Source organism: Mirounga angustirostris, unplaced genomic scaffold (assembly GCF_029215605.1).
Source record: "Mirounga angustirostris isolate CCGP_5_RB_7025 unplaced genomic scaffold, mMirAng1.0.hap1 SCAF_9, whole genome shotgun sequence".
In the NCBI taxonomy this organism is placed as follows: domain Eukaryota; kingdom Metazoa; phylum Chordata; class Mammalia; order Carnivora; family Phocidae; genus Mirounga; species Mirounga angustirostris.
Genome location: NW_026991717.1, coordinates 93,832,996 through 93,859,415, shown reverse-complemented (window position 1 = coordinate 93,859,415; position 26,420 = coordinate 93,832,996). Strand labels below are relative to the sequence as shown.

General features: G+C 35.4%; 1 protein-coding gene across 1 annotated transcript in view; it reads left to right on the top strand.

Annotated features, from left to right (window-relative positions):
- MDGA2 (MAM domain containing glycosylphosphatidylinositol anchor 2) overlaps nt 1-26,420 on the top strand; it is an 800,528-nt gene that overhangs the window by 413,053 nt on the left and 361,055 nt on the right. Inside the window, exon 3 of the mRNA XM_045900785.3 lies at nt 19,782-19,956. Within this exon, the coding sequence (XP_045756741.2) occupies nt 19,782-19,956 (175 nt within the window). The remainder of the gene's footprint in view (nt 1-19,781; nt 19,957-26,420) is intronic.

Sequence of the window (26,420 nt, the reverse complement as noted above, 5' to 3'; positions counted from 1 at the left end):
CTCATAATAAAACCATTGCCTCCCCACAATGGAGTCTTCTCTTGTAACCCTATTTTCTCTGGCTACACCATTGATTCTCCACTGTTTTTTCTTGACTCTTGGGCCCAGGCATTGGCAGTTACCAAGTCCTTCATTCCCAAGGCCATTTCTAGGTCTTTAGATCTGGCTTCCTGAGAGCCACTGGGACCAAGTGATGAAGCTCAGACTCATTAGTTCTTCTTGGCATGAATCTAGACAAATAGGAAGCATGACACAGGAGCTAATAAAATAGATTAAATTTCTCTTAGTTTCTCCCCTTAGAGAACTGCAGTGAAAGTACGTTTCCTCTTTGCAAATCTTCCAGATCATCCTACGTGCAGAAAAATGGCACATCATGGGCAGCATATCCTTTGCATTACTTCCTATCTCTCCCTGCCTCAGTTACCCCTCTCCCTCTTTTCCCCCTCATCTTCATTTCACTGGACTTGAACCTCCCAAAGAAACTGTCAACACTCAAATCCGTGCCTAAGGCTCTGATCTTTGAAATTCCAGGCTAAGATAGATGGTATTATTCATCTACATTTAGCAAAGATTGTGGAGAAGAGAAAGGATTATAAAATCCCTTTCTGCTTATACTCTGAGTTGCTGTCAGTTGTTTACACTATTCTTTCTGTAATCAGTTCGTAAAACAAACAACAAAAATTTCTCTTTCAGAAGGCATAGAAACCTTCCCCCCACCCCCGATTGTGGGAATTTTTTTTAATTTTTCCCTAGTCAAACTTATAATACAAATAATAAATGTATCATAAGTGAATGCACTGAGTGAGTAAAATCAAGTAATGGTGAGATTTCACTAATAGGCATTTTGGCATGTCATAGTATGTAAAAACCAAAACTTATTCTATGGCTATTATACATACATTAGATTTATATCATTACCTCTTTTTATTTCCCTCTTAAATCTTACGTTAACTTTGGAAAGTAAGCAGTTTGAAAGATAGTATTGTAAGTGATTCTTGAACCTTTTCTCTTTCAGGTATTTAATAAAAAGCATGCACTCTTAAAATCAGTAAGATGAAGATTCTGATCATTTCAATATACACTATAATTATATAATTAGATATTATAGTTACATGTTTGAATGATTGCACATATGAACACTGATTTCTTAATTAAAGACAATTAAGCTAACTATGTAAATATACAGTAATTGACTAAAGTGATAAAATCAAATAAATATTTCCATCAAAAGAATGTTAAGGAAAAATAAAAATATGTAGCTATTGAAAATACCTTTCAGTGGACTCTTTCTACTTATTAGAAGTTTGATGTGAATTATATTCATTTTGCAGTTAGACTTGTAACAAGATTGCACCATAACTGAAATTGTGAATGTGTAAATTTATTAGAACAAAAATCTTTTTCATGAGATGTCATGGTAGCGTCTTGGAATGTATGACATTTTCTGTTACTGGATAAGTTCAACATACATTTGTCTCATTTTGGTTTTGTATCCTCAACATGTGTTATTGCCAGAATAGCAATATTCTATTCCTATTGACATCATGGCATCAGGCAGAAAAGTGACATTGGTAGATGTACATTTGTACCTTTCAATAACGAGATCTTAGGTATTTCTAATTTTCTTTACTTAATACAATATATGAAAACCACTGATGATAAAATTAAAGTTTCAGATGTATTCAAACCTTAATTGATAGTTGAGAAATAGTGTCTGTAATTGATCTCTTATTTTGTATGTTTTCACTATTATACTAGAGGATCTATGATTGTAATTTTATATATGTATGCACGTAGGTATGCCTACACATGTGTATTTATATAAAAATATAAATGTATATTTTTATATTGAATACATGTTTATACACATATTATTGCAGCAATATTCATTAATTATGGGGAGGCTGGTTATTTTATCTCTCACTTTGTGACTTTAGTTTTGTTATCTAAATGTATAAAATGAATAAAAAAACAAATGTATAAAATGAAGTTAATAAAAAGAAAAAGATATTTAAATAAGATATGTTATAGTGCCATATGTGCTGGGTTTAATTTAAACTAGCAAGGTAGGAAAAAAGAAAACATTTTAGGGGTTACCCTTAATAGCTCAGGAGGCAATAGGCTGAACTAGTTTCATCTGTGTTACCTATTTTCCTGAAGGACCTGAATTGAAAGTATGGGCTACAGGTGACATTCTGTGGAAGCAGGGGCTCTACTTCATGATTTCAGGAAGGTTCAAGTTCTCTCCAACCCTGAGGGTGGATGTGAAATGTTCTCAGAAATTTCTCAATGTTGAGCCAGAATTAAAAGTCATGTATGCTGTTAGGTTAGTATTCTGTTTTTTAGTTAAGGAACATTCTTTCCTTAATAAGCTTTAAAGAAATAGAGTTTTCCTGTACTTTATGTCACATTTTCTAGAGCAGCTTCTTGTTTCTATGACCAGCGATCCTTTGATCCCTCGTGTGTTTTCTTCACCTGCCATGATTCTGTAATACCTCCCCTCACACCCTACATCCACATGTGCTCCTATCACATATCACGTGGATAATACTCCAACTCTAACATAGACTTAACGGAGTGGCGAGTGAGGCCTGAGAGTGCAAAGGCTGCCTTTATTTCTTTAAAATTAAGGACAATACACTGATGGGAATTAAATATATTTCCTCCCATTCGCTGGCTTGAAAACTAAGTTTGTTGGGAGGAGGGATGAACAAATCTTCATTGTAGGCATTGTGTTTTTGACCTACATGGTGCTATATTAACTTTGTCATAAGTATTTTATTTCCATTTTACCTGAAATATAGTTTAGTTTTTCATGTGCCGTTGATTCCAAATATTGAGAAATAAATTTTCACTTGTGTCAGGATGAAACTAAATATTCCTGGGTTTTTTGTGTAGATACTGGTGTTAAGTTTATTTGGGTAGATGAACTTGTAACATGATTTACTATCAAACAGCAAACACTTATTTTTAAACTTCATAAAATAATTTATGGAAATGTAAATAAATAATGATTATGGAGCTCTTTTGTAACAGTATTTAACTTCCATTGAAGACACACCAAAGTCTTTATGAATCAGGCAGAGTAGCTTTTGTATATTTCATGCAGCCCCCAGGACTGTTTCTATTTAGCAGAATATGCCTTCTGACTGCTTATACTCTGTTGCAGATGCCACTTTCCTTTTCAGTTACCAATGCCCACCTATTCTCCTTCATTCCCCTTTCCCTCATTACAACTAGAGGATTGGAAGACATCATTTAAACTTGCAAAATGATAATACTTAGGCAGCCAAGAGTTTTGTCAATATATTAATTCCACTGGGTAGTTAGATTTTATGGTGCTTATTATATCTGTGAAATGTTGGAGTCTCTAGCAGATGTTACCCAGGTAATTCTAAGGAGAAGAGCATTGTCTGGAGGATCAAGGCCCCTGAGAAGATGTAGTGCTGCCATTATATTTTTACTCTGCTGGGCCTGACTTTGAAGGTGAACCTGATTGAGGGCAGGTGATGGTGAGGAGAAAAGGGGTGCATCAGCCAGGGTTCACTTGCAAGTAACAGAATCTGTTCTAGCTAGTTTAAGCATAAATGAATTAATCTAGACAATTAATTCCTTATAAAACTAATTATAAGGGCTGCAGGTGAAGGCCATTAAGCTGGACCTGTAGGAATCATTCCTAGAATAACGTTATAGCGCCTGCTCACCAACAGCCTGCTTCCTCTGTGGGAGTCACAGAGTAGCTCTCCCAGCCATTAGCTTCAAGAGAAACATACCTTAGTTATGATCAAGGGATTGAGACATCTACTCCAGAACTGTTGACTGTTTTCATAACGATATCTACTTTGACTCACACCTACAAAAATTCTTACAAAGTACCTCTCTTCCCACTTAATTTGGTTTTCAGAATTTTTATTGATAAAATCCAAATTCTGTCCACAAGTGCAGAGAATCTGATAAATGTGTTTAGCTTTCTGGCCTCTGAATTGTAAGAAGACATCCAAGTCAAAAGTTGGAAGAGGTGGTAGGTGACCAATGAACTCCATCCCATGGTCATATGGGACAGTCATATGTGGCAGTTTCACACCCACCTATTCCCATAACCCATTTGATTTTTACTATATTTGGACAAAAGTAAAAATATCTAACTTACTATTGAAGACCTATCTTGAAGCTGTTAAAATGTTGAAGATTATATCCTATCAATTCCCTGTTATTTGTAGAAACCACTCTGTTTTAGACAAGTTTCTCTGTAGAACTTTCTCTTTTAACTTTAAAATTCTTAATCTTTCCCCTTCTTTGCCCAGCATATGAATTCAAGTTCCTTATCTCTTTTCCTGTCCCAGGAACATTCAGTCCCAAAAATCCCAGGTAATATTATGCAGGGTGATTTTCTGCTTTGTTCTTCATCTCCATTTCAATTAGGAAACATATTCTGGTAGAAATATAAATTTGTGCAGGAAATGTTACAGTGGGTCGGTAAAATCAAATAATGTGTGGTCTCTTTGCTAAGAATTAGAGCAACTGTCTAGTGTCACTTGCTCTTGGAGAAAGGTTCTCAATCTGACTTGAATTAAAGCTACCAGAGTTGTTTTCTATTAATACATCAGAGTGAGACCAAAAACAGACTCTGACTTCAGAAAGAGGGGGACCCTTATCATAGCTCCTCCCATAAATTAGCTGTGGGATCTTGGGCAAATCATTTTACTGTGTTCAGCATAAATTTTCTCATCTGTAAAATGGAGACATAGTACCTAATTGATATGATAGTTGGGAGGATTAAATGAGATACCTTAATAAAGCATTTGGCAGAGTAAGCCCTCAACAGATATTGGCTATTTTTAGTGGAAATAAAGAATCATACAGATACTTGCTAAAATCCTGGGACTACTGTTTACTAATTGTGTAGTCTTAGGAAAGTTAGTTAACCTTTTTGAATCTCAGTTTAGTTATCTGCAAATTGAGAATAACTATATTTACTTGTGAGGTTGTTAGAAAGACAATAATGCAGAAGTGCCTACTTATGGAATCCTAGGCAATATTACTTTCCATTTTTTACCTTCTAATCTTTATTCAAAATTGAAACAAGTTAAATTTAAATTCTTGCAATATTTAACCCCAGCACTAATCTAGTGGGCTGAAATGTTTCAGATGTGTACAAGATCAACTGACTTGTGGGTCCTGAAATTGGGCCCTTGCATGAACATTTACAATAGTCCTTTCTCATAGGTATTATTTTTGATGCCTCAGTTTAGTTTTGCATGCCTTTTTGTTGATAACTTTCAACTACCTGGCTGTTGATTGAGTTTAAGTTCCAAATTTGCCACTATGAGTAAAGGTCATTTGTACCTCTGAATGTTGCAAGGTGTCCGTAAAAAGTGTTATTGTTCTGGTTCTTGTGTTTTCTAAAAGTTGCTCAAATATTTTAGGGGAAAAGTGTGAGATAAAATTTTTCCATAAAATTGAAAATGTACTCGTAGGAATTGGAGGTGTCAATTTCTCTTCCCAGTTCCAGGTGCCTAGAAAAATGCAGAGGGACAGATAATTCACTCTAAAATATTTTCTTGGGCCAATTAAATATAACTTTTATTGGGTATTTTAGATGAATTATTAGAAAACATGAGATAGAATTGCACTGAATTATTTATTTGGCACATCTGGCTGAATTTATCTGTTAGGACAATCTAGAATACTGTAATTACAAACATCCTGTCACGTCTATATGCCAAAAGACATTTTAATTTTTCTGTAAGTGTGTGGGTGTTTTTTTAATGCCTTAAATGGCAAAGTTCACTTGGTTATCTTATGAATAAATTTAGCTACAGCTTCAGTAGAGCATTATCTTGGCGTGAGTAGAACAGAGCAATTTATTTTTTTTATTGCATTTCTAATACTCTGCAGTGTCTGCAATACTGTTAATTTAGATTATATTTTATTATAAAAAATCATTAAGGAAATTATTGCTTCACTTTCAACAAGACTGAGGATGATGGTGAAAAAAATTCCCATAAGAAACCCATAAGGAAGAAGATGGGAAGCTATTCAGTGGCAACAATTTAAAATAATCCTCAATAGTAAAATTTGTGGTAAAATAAATATTGATTATTAAGTACAAATGTGCTAAATTTAAATCAGGGAGCTCTTTTAAAGTCCTAGAAGAAACAGAGAAACTTAACTACCCTCCTCTATTTATTCACTCAGATTACAAAAAGCAAATGTATTTGGAATATACTGTATGTCATTACAGCATCCCCCCCTTCATAAAAATGATGTATGGATGATTAAGTTGTAAAGGCCCAGTTTAATGATTTTCTTATTTTTTAACCAATAGTCTATTTTTTCTCTCATGAGTTGGCACTCAAATCTTTTATGCTTTAAATATGGCATTTCCAATGCATGCAGTTTATTTCTTTGAGTACTTCTAGTTGTTTCTTGAAGGGTATTACTTTCATTATTTCACATTTGAAAGACAGAAATCTTTTATTTATAGAGTCTGCAGATGTTACAAATGGATTTCTTATACTTTGCTTAATTTAATTTTTTCATGATAGAATGTCTTTAGCTGCTAATTGCTGAATGCAGAAATAATAGCTTAAACAAGATAAGCATCAATTCTGTCTAGAAAATAAATCTGGACATCGAGAATACTGAGATGGTATGATGGAATCATGGTGTCATAGGGACCCATCCTTCATCCATGACTTCTACCTGGGAGGTGGCCCACAATCCAAGATGGATCCTGGGGCCCCAGCTACCACATTTGAGCCTGGGGAAACATAGAAAAAAGGAAAAAAGATAATCGGTCCATGCCCTTCTCTTTTAAGGAGCTTCTTCAGAAGGCCACACAACACCTCAGCCACAAGGTATATATGTGTACAGAAGGACTTAACCTAGCAGACCTGAGGAAACCATCCTCAGAAAGGCCTGCTTGCAAGGCTGGCCCTTGCTTGGCATCTGGGAACTAGGATTTCAGGAAGGGTGCACGTTCTTTGATTAGAGTGACTTACTGTGCCTAACTTGTTATCCAAACAGTATGATGAATGCTCAACACCTGCTTTACTTTTGAGAGTCTACATTTTGGTATATGCTAGGCAGAGGTGCCTGTGTGAACTTCAGTAAAAACTGAGGCTCTAATGAACTTCTGTGGTAGACATTTCACATGTGTTGTCATAATTTAATCCTGGGGAGGGGATTAAGTGCCTCCCGTGTGACTCCATGGAGAGAGGACTCTTAGAAGTTTGTGCCTGTTTTTCTCTAAACTTCTCCCCATCCGCCCTTCCCTTTTGTTCATTTTGTTATGTATCCTTTTACTGCAATATATCATAGTCATGACTATGGCTATGAAACGAGTCTTATAAGTCCCCTGTGAATCATCACGGCTCAGTGTGGTCTTGGGGCCCCCAGACAAAATGGGAAAATTCAGTAAATGATTGTTTTACAATTTCTTCAGGTATAAACGAAATTTTAAAGTCTATCACAGATTTGGTATGATTTTTTGACTAAAATTAATAATATGATTTTGCATTTTTATTCACATTCTCTTTTCGTCAAGGTAACTACAAAGTTTGGGTTTGAATGACTGGAAGAAGGAAGTTGCTATTAACTGAGGTGGAAAAGACTGGGGGAACTGGTTTGGAGGGTAGAGCAAGAGCTCATTTTCGATATATTACAGTGGAGATGGTGGGCAGATGGTGATGCCAGGAGACTGGCCTGAACTACCCACACCAACTAAGGAGTTAGCATCATGTAAATGATATTTAAAGTATTGGAGGAGATGGCCCAGAAGTGACTATAAATAGAAAAGACCATGTTTTAAGGCACTCAACCATGCAGAGGTCAGGAACATGAGTAGGAACTGCTTAAAAAGGCTAAGGAGTGGCCAGGGAAGAAGCAGCTAAACAAATCTCTTTCCATCCACCTTGTGGAGAACTTGGAGAATATCTTACACATTCTTTCCTATTTTTCTACAGCTTGTATGAAATGTCATAATCTTTAAACATTTGGATGATAGTAAAAAATGAAGTCAAAACTTTACATTTCAATCATATTTGAATAAATTTAGCAAAGTGTTTAATATTATACCAGCTGTATTGTATTGCTGGTTCACTTAGTAGTTTGTGTCTATTCTAAAACTTGGGGGTGGTTTTATGATAAACCATTTCATGACTCATGTCATCTATTTTTTGTTTAATTTTATATTGTTTTTCCTCCAATATTGCTGGTTCTCTTGAATGAATTTATCTTTATAAATTCGCTTTCTTTCATCTCTCATAGTTGATTTTTGTCCTGTTTAATATCACTAATTGCTAATTCAATAACAGTTCAAACACTAATTTGACACTAAAGAGGTATTTAATATTTTCCTCTAACTTCAGCCACCTATGTTCAAAAGAAATTCCTATGCTTACAAAGAGTAATAAGCAAAAATATTTAGATGAATTGATATAAATTCATTAAAATTATAAAATTTAAATAAAATTCCTTTTGTGGATATTTCAAAATGAAAGTGGATGAGTAGACTCAACTTACATTTGAAGTATATAGTAAAAGATCAACATCTGAAACTTACTATATTGCACGTGTTTTGTGGAGTGGGATTTTGTCTAATTTAAGTTTGCCTTGTCAGCAGAATTAGAGTGCTTAGGAATTCATTTAAGCAACAGCGATTTTGTTAATGACTATTATGTCCCAGGCTCTGTGCTTTAGTTGGGAGATATCAAGATCAAGAACAAGGGTTTACAGTTTGTTAAAGGCAAAAGAATTGTGTCTTAGGTCTGGTTCTTTGAAAGTAAAGCTTGAGATAAGCATTCTTGTGCAAGTGATTTATTAAGGAAATGCTCGTAGGAGAAACTGCTAATGGGGCAAGAAAGCCAAAGGGTAAAAGGAAGAAGGAGGGCAGGGGTGTGATTTTAGATTAGGCTCAGCTGGATCCTGCAGAGGAACTCTGGAGGGCAAAATATGCTTCTGAATCTATCCTAACTGGAGGTGGGTGTGCTGGGCTTTCATATCCACTCTAATGTTTCATTGCTTAGAGCCACAGGGTGAAGGTAAACTGAAGCATTTCCCCAAGACTCTGCCTCTGAGAGCAGAGTGGCTCCATAGCCCAAGGACCTTATTGCATTAAAAAACAGAGAATCCTAGGGAGGCACAGATGGGAGTGTAAAGGGGCTCTGAGAGAATCAGGCAGAACCAGTTATGTGTGACCACATATAAATATCTGATTTCTGTAGCATGTGATGGGTACTCTCGTAGAGGGGATTGCAAGGTGCTATGGCCACAGAGAGGACAGATATAATAGAGCTTTATGGGACAGGGAAGGCTTTCTAATAAAATAATTTCTGGGTGATCAGAGGGAGTTAATGAGATAACTCTCAGGTCAAAAGGAGCCCAGGGTACAAAGGCACAGAGTCACATGGTCCCTAGAAGAGCTAGAGCTGCGAAACAGGGAGAAAACATTTCCCTGCCTTTTAGAATCTGTCATGGGATTAAAATCAGATGACAGGATATAAAAACATTTTCTAATTTTTGTAATTTTTATTTTTTAAGTAATGTCTACACCCAGCATAGGGCTCAAACTCATGACCCCAAGATCAAGAGTCGCCTGCTCTACCAACTGAGCCAGCTAGGCGCCCCTGTAAATTTTAAAGAAGTAAAATTTTGTTACTGGTTGTTTGGAGTCCATGGTTAATGTCTTGGTTAGGCTACAAAATAAAACCCTTCCATGAAGCAGTCTACATTAATCCCCAACTATTTGTGTTTATGAGCATGTATTTATTTGCACCAAGACCCTATCACCTTTGGCTTGAAATGATGCTTACTGGCCTTATTGTGGCGTTCTATATATATTTAGGAAACCTGGCATTGTCAAGGGTAAACACTGCATTTATTCAGTTTTAGTCACATAAGTCACAGTTTAGTCATATAAGAGTAAGTTTTTGAAAGTGTAAGTCCAAAGAAAAGCCACAGCCAAAAAGAGTATCAGAATATCTAAGTCTTCTCTGCTTTAAGGCATATCTAGTGTTCAGAAATACCCATGTCTTCATCCCACGATTTTCCTTCCATTCCCAATGCATTTACCATGATGATCCCCTCCCCGCCCTCCTAGTCTCTGGTGGGTGAGAAGATTCATCATTGATGTTCAGACTCGCCTTTCCTCATTGCTTCTCTGAGCATATTTGCAGTACGTACACTGAGAAATTCTTTCTTATCTCACTCTGGACAAATATCAGTAACTCTAACGTATAGAAATCTTGTAAAGGTGTCTATTATGTTGTTATTAGTAGTAGTAATGTGGGTAGTAGTAGTGATCTCCAATATTCTGAGCATACTAGAAAAGTACAACGTTTTATGCATAGAGTATGGAAGTTTTCAGGTTATATTTTTGTTGCTTTGTCAGACAATTGTGGTTCTTTCTATAAAATTGAATTTAGAAGCAAGTGTGACATTTTGCTATAATTTATGGTAGATGGATATGACTTATTAAAAATTGAACCTGTATGATCTGGAGTCTGTGCCTCAGAATTCTATGTATTGTTATTTAGTAATTCAAAGAGAACTATTTCCTCTGTAATTTCCCCTGATATTAATGCATGATAAGAGGATAACCTTTATTTTCAAAACTGTAATGAACACCTCTGCTCATACTCACCTACCATAGATATCCCTTTATGCTTTTTCAGGTTGATACCCTGTAACTAGCTTTGTTTAGCTCCCAAAGCCTTGGTGGCAAGTCACCAATAATTATAGCAGATCAGATGATCCTTTTTTTAGAGGTGTGATTTATTTATTTATTTGAGAGAGAGAGAGGCAGAGGGAGAAACAGACTCCCCGCTAAGCAGAGAGCCCAACATGGGGCTCGATCCCAGGACCCTGAGATCATGATCTGAGCTGACGGCAGACGCTTAACCAACTGAGCCACCCAGGTGCCCCCAGATGATCTTTATCTTACTTTTTCTCTGGCTTTCTTTTATTGATGAGGGATAATCTTTCAGAGTACAAATAAGGCTGGGACAAAGCTCAGATTTCTCTCTACAGATTGACCTGAGTATATATATGCCCTAACTCCTTGACAATGATAGACAGTAGCTTCAATTCACAAATCCTCATTCACTAGACATTAATTAAAGGGGGGAGGAACCTACAAATCTTAGCATTGTCAAGATCTAAGCCCTTATTGGGTTCATAACATGTATGTAATATGCTTTTTTAGGTTTATCCAGGTCTATCTTCAACCTGTGCTTCAGGTTCTTAATATTTTCTTGAGTTATCTCAGTTCACACTGATTTTATTTAAGGCTACATAAAAGCAATGATGTTTTGGAATTATTCTATGGAAAAACAAAGTAGACAATTCTTTGTTGGGAGTTAGATAACCCTAAGCTATGTGTTATGTTCTGCAACCTAAGAGGATCTCCATGTTGTTTGTTCAGATTAGGTAGAGAATTACAATGAAAGTATTTCCTAAATTGTAGTATCTTTCTTTTTCTGTTCATGTTATTTTATGGAAATGATTGTTTAATGTCATTGTAACAGGATTTAAACATAGTCATATTTAATAATGCAGCATATCTGAAAATTGGACATGTTTTATTCCCACTATGGGAGAAGCAGTGGTCTCAAATATTCTTCCTCCTCTTTTCCAGAATTATTGAGCCATCAGATTTTAGCAGAGGTTGGGAGGGAGATGCTATGTGGGGTAGAGTATACATTTCCCAGCCTGTCTTGCAGCCAGGGATGGAATACAGTGTTAGCAGAAGTGTCATGAGGCAGCATCCTAGAAACTTTTGTAAAAGACAACTAGCAGGCACTTTTTGTCCTTTCCTCCTTCTGCTGGAAATGGGATGTGAAAACTAGATCTGTAGCTACTATTTTGGACCTTCAGCTCAAGCAACACATTGTAGGGAGGGCTTCTAAAGAGTCTGAGTCCCTGATAGAGCCATTAAATCTGCACTGGCCTGCCTCACTCCAGATTTCTTTTACATGAGAAAATTTAACTTCCATCATATATAAATCACTGTTAATTTGTCTATCTTATGGCTGAACCTAATCTTCACCATTATATCCATCAACCTCTCAAGTCCCAACTCAAGTCCCGTATTTTCATTCAACATATGTATATTAGTAGTAGTACTAGTAAAACTAGTACAAATCTATATAGATTATCTACTGAACTAATTGCTGGGGATGCAGAGTTGAATGATCCAGAAAGTCTTCCGGTGGTACTCCTATTTTATTGTTTCCCCAGTGACTTTCTGTACATCTGAGCCAGGCTAGCTCACAAGAATCTCTGGGAGAAGAAGCTAAAAATGAAGACGAATTGGTTCTACTTGTATGGCTTAACAAGCAGTAAATTAGGGCGCCTGGGTGGCTCAGTTGGTTAAGCGACTGCCTTCGGCTCAGGTCATGATCCTGGAGTCCCGGGATCGAGTCCCACATTGGGCTCCCTGCTTGGCGGGGAGTCTGCTTCTCCCTCTGACCCTCCTCCCTCTCGTGCTCTCTGTCTCTCATTCTCTCTCTCTCAAATAAATAAATAAAATCTTTAAAAAAAAAAAACAAGCAGTAAATTAGAGTAGAGCCCAGGAACCTACATTAAATTAAAATAAATTAGATGAGTACTTATTATATTTATTATTTATTTATTCATTTATTCATTCATTCCTTAATATAGAAGAAAATATACAGTTTATATTTTCCTCTATGTTCTCTGTTCACTGCATTCACAGATTTTAGTGTGAGATGATTTCTATTCATTGCCTTCTAGATCACTAGCAATTTTCCTTTTAATTTTCTCTTGACAATAAGTAAATTTCCATGTAGAAGTCATCTTTTGATAACTTATTTATAACTGTATTTAATTAAGACTAGATAACATCACCTGTACTGTGTCTGCTTTTTTAATTAATATTTTTTTTCTGCTTCCAACTACATGATTAATGTTTGTAAATGTGTAATGGACATAGGAAAAAAATTCATTCTTATGTATGAAAGATTTATTAGTCATATCATACATGTTGATTATATTTTTCAGTTCCTCCTTGTCTTTGTTATTTTTTAAGTTAATAGAAAAAATTGTATTATCTAGAACTGCCTATTTTTCAGAGAGATGTATTGGAATTTCCCACTGCAACTGCATGTTTCTCAAATTCCGTTTCTAATTTTGTTTGTGTTATGTCTTTAGCTGCTCTGTACTTTACTGCAATACCAGCTAATGACAAATGTATTTTTTAAATATTTTAGGGTTTTTTTTTTAATATATTTATTTATTTGAGAGAGAGAGAGAGCATATGAACGGGGGGAAAGGGCAGATGGAGAGGGAGAAGCAGGCTCTCTGCTGAGCAGGGAGCCTGATGTGAGGCTCAATCCCAGCACACTGGGATCATGACCTGAGCCGAAGGCAGACACAACCAACTGAGGCACCCAGGTGCCCTAAAGATTTTATTTATTCATTTGAGAGAGAGAGTGAGAAAGACAAGAGAAATGGTGGGGGGGGTGTGGAATGGGCAGCGGGAGAGTTCGAAGCAGACTCCACACCAAGCAAGGAGCCTGATGTGGTGCTTGATCCCAGGACCCCGGGATCATGGCCTGAGCTGAAGGCAGACATTTAACCAATGGATCCACCCAGGTGCCCCATGACAATGTATTTTTGCTCTCAGTTACAACTTTTGTATTATAGAAAGTAATGACTTTCTTTTCCAGTTAGTGTTTTAAAGTGTTAATTTGTTCTTATTAATTTAATCTTACCGTATATATTATCACTCCTGACTGATTGATTATTGATTTTAGTTCACATATTCTTGTTACCACTTTGTTCATGACCATGTCCTTCTTTTCCAGTCCTGGTTTCGGTTACCAATCTTTTAGGGTCACTTTATCTGTGTGTATACACACACACACACACACACATCATATATATATATATTATATATATATAATATATATATATTAATTATGCTATATATCAAAATATGTATTTTTATATAGCATATAAACTTGTTACCTTTAAGTCCAGTCTAACAGACTCTTTTAATGGGTAAATTCAATCTGTTCATATTTAGTCTATGACTGATGCAATTGTTTCCATCTTACTCTCTGTTTTTTATTTATTTAGAATTATATATTTCTCTTTTCCTTTTGCTCTCTTTTTGCTCGTGTTATCAAATTTCTATTCTCCCACTCATTCCCCTTTTTTTCATTTGCCCTACCATTAATGGAGTTATATATTTTTCTGTTATTTTAATCAGACACTTATGATTCTGTTATTATTTGTAAACAAAATACCTATGGTTTCTTCCATAAAGGCAGGCTCTTTACCCTTCCAGCTCTCCTAAAGTTTAAGACTTTAGTATAATTTACTTCTCCTCCCCTTTCCTTCCATCTCCACAAGTCATTAAGTTTTACCTCTCCCCTTTGTGTCCTATACCCACCTCAAACTCCAAGATTTTGCTAAGATATTACAAATCCCCTTATTCTATGTTCTTTAGGTTTTGAGAAACTTTATTTAATACTTAAATTGTTTATTACCCAGAAAAACTATACTTACCTATTAAATGAACATGTATCAACCACTCACCACCAGATGCTCTTCTCTATCTTCCCCAAAACCAAACCCTCAGATTCAGTTTATTCTTTGGGTGATTAGAGTATTGTCTCAAGTATTTTTGTCAGGTGGGATTATTAGAACCCTGAGGTTACTGCATGTTTTCCTATCACTGAATATTTTTCATTCACAGTAGATGAATGAGATCTTGATTGTTTGATATGGAGATAGAAACCCTCCCACCACCTTTTTTCCATAAATTCTGACGCTGTTCCACTGTTTTCAAACCATCAGCTTTGGAAATGAGATTCCTGAGGACAAGCTGACCTTCTGTACCACCCCAGGCTTATCAGAGCTAATTTTGGCTGTTAGTTCCAGAAAATCCCCCCAAAAGAATGATGTGAACAAGTTAGAATTTTATTTCTCTCCCATGTAGAAGCCCAGGGCTATAAATAGTTTAGGGCCGGTAGGTGCAACTCCATGATGTTAGAGATTCAGATTTCTTCCGTTTTATTGCTTCTCTGTGCTGCACTTTCACTCCAAATCAGCTTGTAGTCCAAGATAGGAGCCAGTGGAATGTGCAGAAATGAGCAAAATGTTGAGTGCCACTTCCCTAGGAGGATATTTCTGCTCGAAACACACTGGCAAGAATGTAAATGAATAGATAGCTGGGAAATGTCTTTGTCCTGGGCAGCCAAGTGCCTGATTAATAATTTGGGGTTCAATTACTATGGAAGAAGGAGAGAGTCAGCATTAGGAAGTGAGCAGGCTCTGACAAATTATAACAGTTTGTTCCTTTTACCTGGAAGCCTATACAATTTTCTTTGTAGACTTTGAAGTCACAACTTTAATGATAGTGTATCTGAAGTTTTCTTTTCTCATCAGTGAGGCATGTAACTTGGTAAGCCCTCTCAAGAAGTAGACATGTCTTTCTGTGGCTTAGTAATATTTCCTTTTAGTTAGTATTTAGTTTTCTAAAGGAGAGAAAAAGAAAATTTTTTTCATAAGTGATTGTTTTCATTTTTCTCTATTTTTTAGTTTATCTTATTTCCTATATTTCACTATAGAATTATATTTCTCTTTTTAAAACTTATAATAAACACAGTATTTGTTCATGGTAAAATAAATTGTGTAAGTAAGAATTTTAAATAAAAATTTTGTAAAAGAATACATTTTCACTATCTTCTTTTTTCCAGTCCTACTCATAGTTAATCGATGTTAAATTTTGTGTTTCTTTGTGTAATTCTAACATAGTATATACATGCACGCACATATACACACACATACTTTCTATACAGATGAGAGTATTTTCTTCCGTTCCTTTTTTCATTTAATAATATACTTTGTATTTTAGTTCTTTTAATTACTACGTTGGATTTAATTTTAAAATCAGTGAATTTATAACCACTTCCCTATCATTTGATATGTATATTGTTCTCAGTGTTGCACTATTACACATACATTTTCTGCATTCTTATGCAAATGATAGTAAGGTAAACTTTAACCAGATAATTGCTAAGTCAAAGTGTGAATGTGCTTCCATTTTTTTGACAAAGTTTTCTTTCAGAAAGGAAGCTTCTATGAATTTATCCTTCCAGTCCTGCCTATGAAACCTTAACAATATAAAGATATTATCAGTATTTGTGCCTGTTGAATCAAGACTTTATTTCGGTGTGAAGGGTGGGTTGGGGAGTCAGCTATTTTTTTATTACTATTATGGATACAGTCAGTGGTCCCAACATCCTTGATTAAACAATGAATGGCTAGAGATAGATACAGACATAGATAGGGCTGTTTCTGTATTCTTAATCAGTGTTTCTGGAAGTGGCTGCTATGGGGACCTTGTGATCTTTACAGGACGCTTACGAAGACAATGTTATTTTTTTCACTGTTGTATTTGTGGTGATGGTGCAAAGCACTGGTGGATAAAACAGGCAGCAGCTTAGCACAAAACAACGCTGTGGCACCAGATTATACTATCAGCCTGTTTTCTTTGCCACTTTCTTCACTCACATGCACTCACAGTGAAAAACAAACAAAAGCAATGTCACTAAGAATATCTTCAGTAAATCAGTACAAATGATCACATTTGAACATCTTCAAACTTGAGTGCTCTATTCTTAATACTCTGTGGGACAAGATAAAGCAGTCCTGTAAAGCATCGCTGCTTACTTCCTAAAGTGTAGAGTTTGTCTCAAGGTAAAGGACTTGTGTGATTGAGTTTTGTACTGAACTTGCCACCTTTTTTCATAGAACATAAAAGGATGACTGTTCTACAAACTATGGTTATTCCGACTTGGGTATTTGGCAAACATTTTCTTAAAAATCAGTGAAGTGAACCTGCATTTCCAAAGAAAACGCCTTAACCATATTTGTTACTAATGATATAATTCAGTTTTAAGAGAAAAATGAGAATTTTGGAAAATCTTCCCACATAAGCGTGATGGTTTCCCAACACGTAAAGACTCTTCTGAAGAGATCAGCAGTGAGATTCATAAATTTGTTCTTTTTTTGGTATTATGTAATGAAATGTGTGAATATTTGGAAGATCTGCATAACATTTTTTTACTCAATTATATTTTGTTTTGGAAAATAGTTTTCTGACTAAACTGACTAAAAATGTTCTTTGTGTTAAGATATCAGTTTATTAATATAATTTTATTTTTTTTAATTTTTTTTTAAGATTTTATTTATTTATTTGAGAGAGAGAGAATGAGAGACAGAGAGCATGAGAGGGAGGAGGGTCAGAGGGAGAAGCAGACTCCCTGCCGAGCAGGGAGCCCAATGCGGGACTCGATCCCAGGACTCCGGGATCATGACCTGAGCCAAAGGCAGTCGCTTAACCAACGGAGCCACCCAGGTGCCCTATTAATATAATTTTAAATGAGTTAATAATACATAGTTTAACATTGCCTCAGTTTTAATTTCTAATACAATAATTATGAATAGATACAATCACTCTAAATAAAAGTTATTTGGGGTCCCTTGTAATTTTTAAGAGTATAAAGGCATTTTAAAACCAAAAGGTTGATAAGTGCTGGTTTGCATCATAGTTTTTCCTCTCCCTGTTTTTCTCTCTTTTCTGTTTCTGCCTTTGTCTTCCTCTCTGTGTTTCTGTCACACACACTCACACACACACACAGTCTCTCTCTCACACACTCTTGCTTTCTCTATCCCCTATTCCTGAATGATTACTAATACTGTACCAGTATAGCCCAAATTAATCATTGTACCTTAATAGCATTTTTAATATCTGAAAGGGTTAGGTCATTTCCAAAATTGTTTTTGTCTTAAAACTTCCTTTTTATTATCTGAAATATATATTATTCAAAACAATTTTATATTATAGTGGGCGCCTAGGTGGCTCAGTCGGTTAAGCAGCTGCCTTCGGCTCAGGTCATGATCCCAGGGTCCTGGAATCGAGCCCCGTGTTGGGCTCCCTGCTCTATGGGAAGCCTGCTTCTCCCTCACCCACTCCCCCTGCTTGTGTTCCCTCTCTCGCTGTGTCTCTCTCTGTCAAATAAATAAATAAAATCTTTAAAAAGTAGGGGTACCTGGGTGGCTCAGTCAGTTAAGCGGCTGCCTTCATCTCAGGTCATGATCCCAGGGTCCTGGGATCAAGCTCCACGTCGGGTTCCCTGCTCAGCGAGGAGTCTGTTTCTCCCTCCCCCTCTGCCTGCCGCTCTGCCTACTTGTGCTCTCTCTCTCTCTGTCAAATAAATAAATAAAATCTTAAAAAAAAAACAAAATCAATTTTATACCATATAATTTTATATTATGATAGTAAAAAAAAACCTTGGTATCTTAATTGGAATTGTGTTTTATTTATCTCAGATTATATCCTAGCAATAATGATTATCGTAGAATTATCATCTGTCTATACAAGAACAGAAAATTAGTGCCCTTGTTATACATTGTCTTTTTATGAGCATAATAGGAACCAGCTTGTAAACTGCTTGAAGTCATGAGTCTTGCCATTTACTTTTGTGTGTATTCCATACACATAGAAGATGTTGAATAAATATTTGATATTTATTTTGTGAATTACTCAGTTTTTATAAATCTCTAACATTTTCATTTCATTCACAATTAAGGACAGACATGATTATATTCATACCGATAGTATAATGATTGGAGAACTTTTAAAAGATTCTTTTAATGTCATTAGATTATAAATTTTAATTAACATTATATGAAAATAGCATAGATAATGGCGGTATTATAGGATTTCAGCTTTGAAGACTCAGTCTTTGGTTGCATTTTTCCATATTTCTTCTTCTGTGTTTGACCAAGGATTTCTATCAACCATTTCTCAACCTAAAAATAAAAACAAAAAAAAAAATAAATATTCTATCCAGCAGGGACACGGAGAGAAGTAAAACCAAATCCTCTTGATTTCCTACTTTGTATCACTTTACAGTACCATTATTTGGCTTTTGTTCAGGTTTTATAAACTAAGATACACAAAATTAGAGTTGAATGCCAGTCTTTATTGCTAGCCAAAACTAAGTCTGTTGTACACAGCTGTGTTTAAGAGAATGTTATTGTTTATAATGAAATGTTTTAGTTATTCAAAGTGTTTTGGCAGTTAAATAGAAATGCTCTCTTTGGAAAAGTTTGCACATTTTTTGAAAATAATTATTGATATAAAGTGAATTCTAATTATCAAAACAGACAAGCCATTTGTAGACTTATTAAAGCCATAAAAAAAAGAAAACGCTTGTAACAGCCAGGTATATATATATAATTACACATAATCTCAATAAGCCATTAGACTAACCTGCTTAAATTATCCAAATCAAATAGGAAATTTAAAATAACGAAAACATGTCTGAAAAGACATTAAGAGTCTACCTGTACTAACTAAATAAAGAGTACCTTAGGAGGGTTTGAAAAATATGAAAGAAAAATTTAAATTCTCAACAAAAAGAGAAACTAATCCATATTTCCAACATATTACATATATTTAACTCTAATTCCCTTTATTTTGTCTTTATATTGCCCCCCACACTGATTAAGCTCTTCATGAATTATATACAATTGAATTAGAATTACATACACTATCCAATGACATTGCATTCAAATTTTTATAATTCAATTGTGCATATAAATTTAATTTTTTTCCTGATAACTTGCTAGGAATGGCATATAGCATCTCCAAAAGCAAACTCTTCAAATGAGTAATGGCTATTTGATTTTTCTTTGAGAAAACCAACCTAAAGTAACCATCTTTGTTGATGCTTGCTCAGATCAGGTGGACCAAAACAGCAGGAAGTGCCTCTGACAGATTCCAAGACTCAAGTGTCTTCAATGAGACTTTGAGGATTACAAACATTCAGCGACACCAAGGAGGCCGGTATTACTGTAAAGCAGAGAATGGCTTGGGGTCCCCAGCGATAAAGTCAATCAGAGTGGATGTGTACTGTAAGTAACTGTCCCAGAAAACTATGGTTAAGTCTCCTATGGCTTTCTGTCCTACAGCTTGAGATCTATTTTTTTGTCCGTTGAGAAAAACTATGATTTGTTCCAAAACATAGCATTCTCTTTAGTTGAGGATAAAAAGTATGTAAGATAACTATAGCTCATTTACTATACTTACTGAAGAAAGAGTCTCCATTAGGAATTCTCCTAATTTTTATGAGAAAGTAATACATTTTCATCATAGAACATTAAAGAACCAGAGTAACAAAGAGGCAATAAATATTACTGATAATCCCACCAATGATCATTAGGGTTTGAATGTATATACTTCCTATCTTTATATAGAAGTATATAAATGCATTTTTATAACAGCATAAGGAAAACATTATGCGATACATACTGTAACTTGCTTTGTTAACTTTACCTCTGGGTGAATTCAGCGGTTCTTGTTTTTGTAAAGGAACACCATGTATGCGGTACTATTTGAATTGGCTTGTGAATGACCAAAATCTCTAGGTAGAGCCTGGTTTTGATCCACCTGTGTTGAAAGTAATCAGTATCTTGGGCAATGCTGTGCCACCTGGGAAGTGTTTGTTGATTTATTTTGGTTCTTAGTCTCGTTTTTCCACTTTTTGCTGTTAGCAAATATACTTAAAATTTTCTTGGTCTCCTTACCTTCTTCCCCACCAAAACAAATCAAGGACCTACATTCAGTTTGTTCTTTTGCACAGGTTTAACCCATCATTCCATTATCTTTTTATGAGAACTTTCATTTTTTTAACTCTCTACTGTTAGAATAAAAAGATTTTTTTTTTTTTGCTCTCCTCAAAGTAATTCAGACATAAGTAACAAGTGAGGAGTTCCTGTTTTTCTACCTATCTCTTATTGTGTCCCTTTCCTTTGTTTTGCAATGTGGGACAAGTGTTGCATAGTTAGGAAGGTGACCGGAATTAAACATGATCTATTTATTGCACTGTTTGTTGAATCTCATTCAGTTATTCAGGGGACTGGGAAGTGGGTGGCAGGGCTACATTTGTGATTTATCTTGCACTCGGATGCTTGTTCCTTTCCTGGAAAGGATGAGAGAGAAGGCCTGTCCCAGTCATTGTAGCATCTTCTAGCCCCTTAGGCATCCCTTGGTATTATAACTCAGGCACCTGAATCCCACGTGCTACTCTCAGGGCGCACAGGTTGGCCTTACCCATACACTGCCTCACCACAGTATAGCCTCTGGCCCTTGTCCTGATCAAATAGTTCCAGTTATGTATACTTAACAACAACAACAACACTATTTTTACTAGTTTTGTTCATATATAATTTTTTAAGGTTTTTATTTAAATTCCAGTTAGTTAACATAGTGTTATATTAGTTTCAGGTGTACGACATAGTGATTCAATACTTCCATACAACACCCGGTGCTCATCACAAATGCCCTCCTTAATCCCCATCGCCGATTTAATCCCCCCACCTGCCTCCCAAACTGTAACTATCAGTTTGTTCTCTATAGTTGAGAGCCTGTTTCTTGGTTTGCCTCTCTTTTTCCCTTTGCTCATTTGTTTTGTTTCTTAAATTCTACATACGGTATTTGTCTTTCTCTGACTGACTTACTTCACTAGCATAATACTCTCTAGTTCTATCCATATCATTGCAAATGGCAAGGTTTCATTAAAAATTATATATGAACAGCCACTCTGGCAAACAGTATGGCTGTTCATATATAATTTTTAACTAAAGTAAATTTAATTTAAATGAATTACACACTTCTATGATATAACTTTCTAGAAAACATACCTGTGCTTTTTTTGTTGTTGTTATTATAGATTTGGTCATGAAGTTTTAAAGATTTTTTTAATTAATTCATTTGAGAGAGAGCACACAAACAGTGGGGAGGGTCAGAGGGAGAAGGAGAAGCAGACTCCCCACTGATTGTGGGACTCAATCCCAGGACCCCAGGATCATGATCTGAGCCGAAGGCAGATGCTTCACCGACTGAGCCACCCAGGCGCTCCTTGGTCATGAATTTTAAAATCTAAAACTTTCTGAAAATTGAATGAGTGTATTTGCTGCTTGCCTTTTTGGGTTTTATTGGTAAATTTTCTCAGCAAAACTGGACGTGAACTAGTTTGGTGGCAACATCTGATTTAAAATTACTCAAATAGAAAAATAAAAAAGGGGCACCTGGGTGGCTCAGTCGTTAAGCGTCTGCCTTCGGCTCAGGTCATGATCCCAGGGTCCTGGAATCGAGCCCTACATCGGGCTCCCGGCTCAGCAGGGAGCCTGCTTCTCCCTCTCCCACTCCCCCTGCTTGTGTTCCCTCTCTCGCTGTGTCTCTCTCTGTCAAATAAATAAATAAAATCTTTAAAAAAAAATAGAAAAGACTTTATGCTCTTTCTTTACTTTGTTTGAATAATCATGTTTTGCTCAGGAAATAACGTATCTGATTATACAGTGTTGCCACAGAGCCTGCTGAGTATGTTGGGTAACACATGATATATCTACTGTATTATCTTTTGAAAATCGAAATATTCTGAAAAACACTCCCCAAAGTTTTGAATAAGAGATTATGATTTCCACTGCCACCACAAGAGGTTTGATAATAATTTATATATATAATTTAATAATAATTAAACATTGGGTTAAAAATCAAATACAAAGGAGGAAATTACATTTTTTAAGAACTTAAAACAATACTTTTTTTCTCCTCCTCTTACTACAAAGCCATTTCAGTACTATTCTGCATTATACCCACCCTTTTCTATCTGTTCATGTCTCTTGCTGTCCAGACTCAGTTGCACCTCACTGTTTTAGTTTACAGTGCACACTTTGGTAGAAATGATAGCATAACTCCCTTCAGTGCTCCAAAGCCCTGTTAGTCTTTTAAGACTCAGGTCACCTTCCAAGCAGCCAGGACCCAGATTTCACACAATTCTATGCCTAACCACCTCCTTTTCCCTGCCAGCTTCCCAGTCAATCCCTATAGAAGACTAGAATTTTTTTTTTTAATATGAGATGTTGAACTGGAAAGATGTTGAACTAAGAAACTTGGAATCATCAAAAATGAGAGGCAATATACTGTAGTTAAATCAGGTTTAACATATTCAAGTTTACATATTCAACATGGTCCCTTCTCACATTTGGTTCTGAAAATGCCTTCCTGGCAGAATACTGGAGAATTCCTGTCCAGGAAAACCGATAAACTCTGGAGGAAAGGCTACGGATCCTGACAAGTATGGGACTTGGTGACAATAGTCCAGCTAATACACTTAAAATAAAGCCAACTATTGATCAACAGAACTACCAATATGCTCTTTCATAATTGACTCTTTAATAGGACTATACCATATACCCCCAAATTTGGGACACTCTTCTAATAAAAAGAAATAAACCAAGAAAAAGAAATAGGAAAAAGAATTCAGGAAACAAGGATAATTCAGAGGGCCAAAATACAAAATAAAATACAATTCATTGATTATTTTAATTGGTATTCTCAGAAAAAAAGAAAATATTGCGTGTATGTAACAAGAACAGGAAAACTAAAAACAAAGAATTTTTAGAAAAAATCAACTCTTGGAATATTAATAATGATAGCATAAAAATCAACAGAAGGTATGAAAGATAACTTTGAAATCTTACAGAGAGTAAAACAGAATTTAATAATCAAATGGATAGAACAAGAAAGAGAAGATAAGAAAATGAAAGAATTAGTCCAGCTGATCTAATATTTGAATAAATATTCCAAACAGAGAAAATAGAGGTGAAGAAATTATTTTTAAAAAAATTAAGAAAATTTGCCATCATAGTTGGACATGTGTTTTCAATTACTATGTGTCAAGTACAATGCAATAAACAAGATCCACACCAAAACACATCAATACGCAATTCAGAACACTAGGAGAAAAGTGATCTTAAAAGTTTCCAAAGAGTTTTTCTTTTTTTCCAAAATGGTCACATGTAATGAATTAGGAATTAATTTTGGCACAGGTCTTCTCAATAGGAATCAGGAAACTAGAAAACAACTGAGTAAAGCTTTTGAAATTTGGAAGGAAAGTTATTTCCAAACTAGAATTTTTCACACAGCCAGTTATTGTGTTTTTCTTTTTTTCAAATATCAAAGAAGATCCTTTTTAGAAGAAGACATTTTTAGACCTATAAAATTTCCAATTTTTTTTTGCCTTGTTCCCTCTCTCAGGACACTACTTTTATATATGTTGCACCAAAACTAGAAATTAAATCAAAAAAGAGGAAGAGATGTAATAATAACAACAATAAAAAAGGAGATTTGTATAGGAGAATATAGAAGGGAATCCCAGGATGATGATGAAGCAAGACACCGTGATGATAGCTGTGCATTGTGCCTCAAGGACAACCAAGACAGACTGAAGCTGGAAGAGGCTCCGTGAAGGATGTTTTCATGAAGCAGATGCAGCTGGTGGGTTGCCTGGTTTTAGAGAAGAACTTTATGCTTTTCATGGAAAGCTTAATAATGTGGTGATGATAGATGCATACACAATTGGGAAAACAAAATACAGGTGTTATTAACACAAGACAAAGAAAAAGTTTTATGAAATGAAATGTAATTGAAATATATTACAAGGTTCAACTGTAAAGAATACTTGCATAGTCATCAATAGCAACAGCACTTGACTTAACCAAAAGTATGATATAAGGAAGATGGGAGAGGGTTAGTATAGAAAGGTTGGTATAGTTTGTAAAGGCTTATCTTGAACAGGAAAAAATCAATAAGACAATATGAAAATTAAAAGAAAAACAGTCTGTAAGTTGCCATTAAACATTTAGAAATATGAAGGCAAAACCAAGACTGGTTAAGAACTGAATTAGAAAAGGTTGCCTCTGGGTATTAGAAATACTTGAGGTTGTGTTTTATATAATTATTTGGCTTTCTAAACTATGTGCATGTATAATTTATTTTTTAATTCATAAAATATAGATTTGAAGATTTTGCCTTGGAGGTCCTTGTTATTAAGCCCTTACAAGTCAAAACTGATTTCATTACAAATTGTATCAGAAGATTATTGTCTTCTAAAACTTAAGATTAGGTTTATATTCACATTTTTCTTGAATTCTTCATAAAAACTGATATTCCTTAATATTTGACATCAAATAAAATTGGTTGAAAAGATATCTCTTACAAGTAAAAGGCAGTAACAAGGGACATTAGTGCCACATTCTAACTAATTTTACCCCAGAACTTGATAGGATTAAACTCAGGTTAATCTCCCCTACCATTTATTTGCATGTTGTTTAGGATGAAACTTAATAATGACTCTTCAGTCATTCAACAAATATTTAAGTGGCTAGTCAAAATATGATTCCCTTAAATTTTGTGAGGCTACAAAGGAATTATCACATAATTTGTACCTTCATTGAGTTTAAACTGCTTAAGGAGACAACATGAAATATATAATTCATTTAAATGGAATACAAATGTTAAGCAATAGGATAAATAACATAAATTATACTACACAACATGAATGATGTGTCAAATGGCACAGAAAATGTAGTGCTGGGAGTGAGAGGGTCCTGTGGACTCTTACCATAAAAGAAGTAGGGTTTACTTTGTAGTTTGAAGGATGAGATTTTAGAGAAAATTCCTCATGACATTTCTACATGTCTTTTGGCAGTTTTTGTTCTGAACTCTCTTTTCAAGGATGTTTATGTAGCGAACAGCCTCTGATATTAGAGATGGTGTCTTGTCTCCAGGGCAGATGGCAATTTGTTTCCTCACCAGGATAATAAAGGTAATGTCTATCTCAGGAGCAAAGATTGGGCAGGTGTGCTAGCAGGAGCTTTCAAGATTGGAAGTTTCCTAGGCTCAGGATTCCTTAGCTGTGTCACAAACTGTATGTGCAGCATTCATCTGGGTTGCCCCAGATCGCCCCCCTGGAAATTGAGAGAGGGAGAGAACCTATGAAAACATGAGGCTCATATATCCATTGGAGGCATGAGTAATAAAGTCCTTTGTCTCTGACTCAGAAGTCTCATTTCTTTGGTGAGCATCCACGAAACGGTGACAGGCTAACATGTTAGCCGGCAAAATAGGGAAAGCACCAGATTAAGAGTCTTGACACAGAGTTTAAACAAGTAGAGGGGAAGGCCAGAGATAATCCATAGTGAGTGAGCATTTTGATTAAAGGCATAGAAGAGGATTAAGTGAACTGTATTTGGAATGGGGCAGGGGCGGGGAGGATACTTACTGACTAAAATGGGGGGATTAGAGGAGGAATAAGAGCTTAATTTAAAAGATGGGCTACCAGATTGTGTTGAAATCTTACTGCCAGTGTTTTCAGACTAAATGAATGATTCTCTGCCATGTATGCTAAGATTTAAAGAAATTATAATTTTTGGACTTCAGAATTACTGATGAGAGTTAGCATTCTCCTAATACCAACACTGCTTCATTTGTCCTAAGGAGCAATGACCACTCGTTGAGAGCCCCAAGATTCATT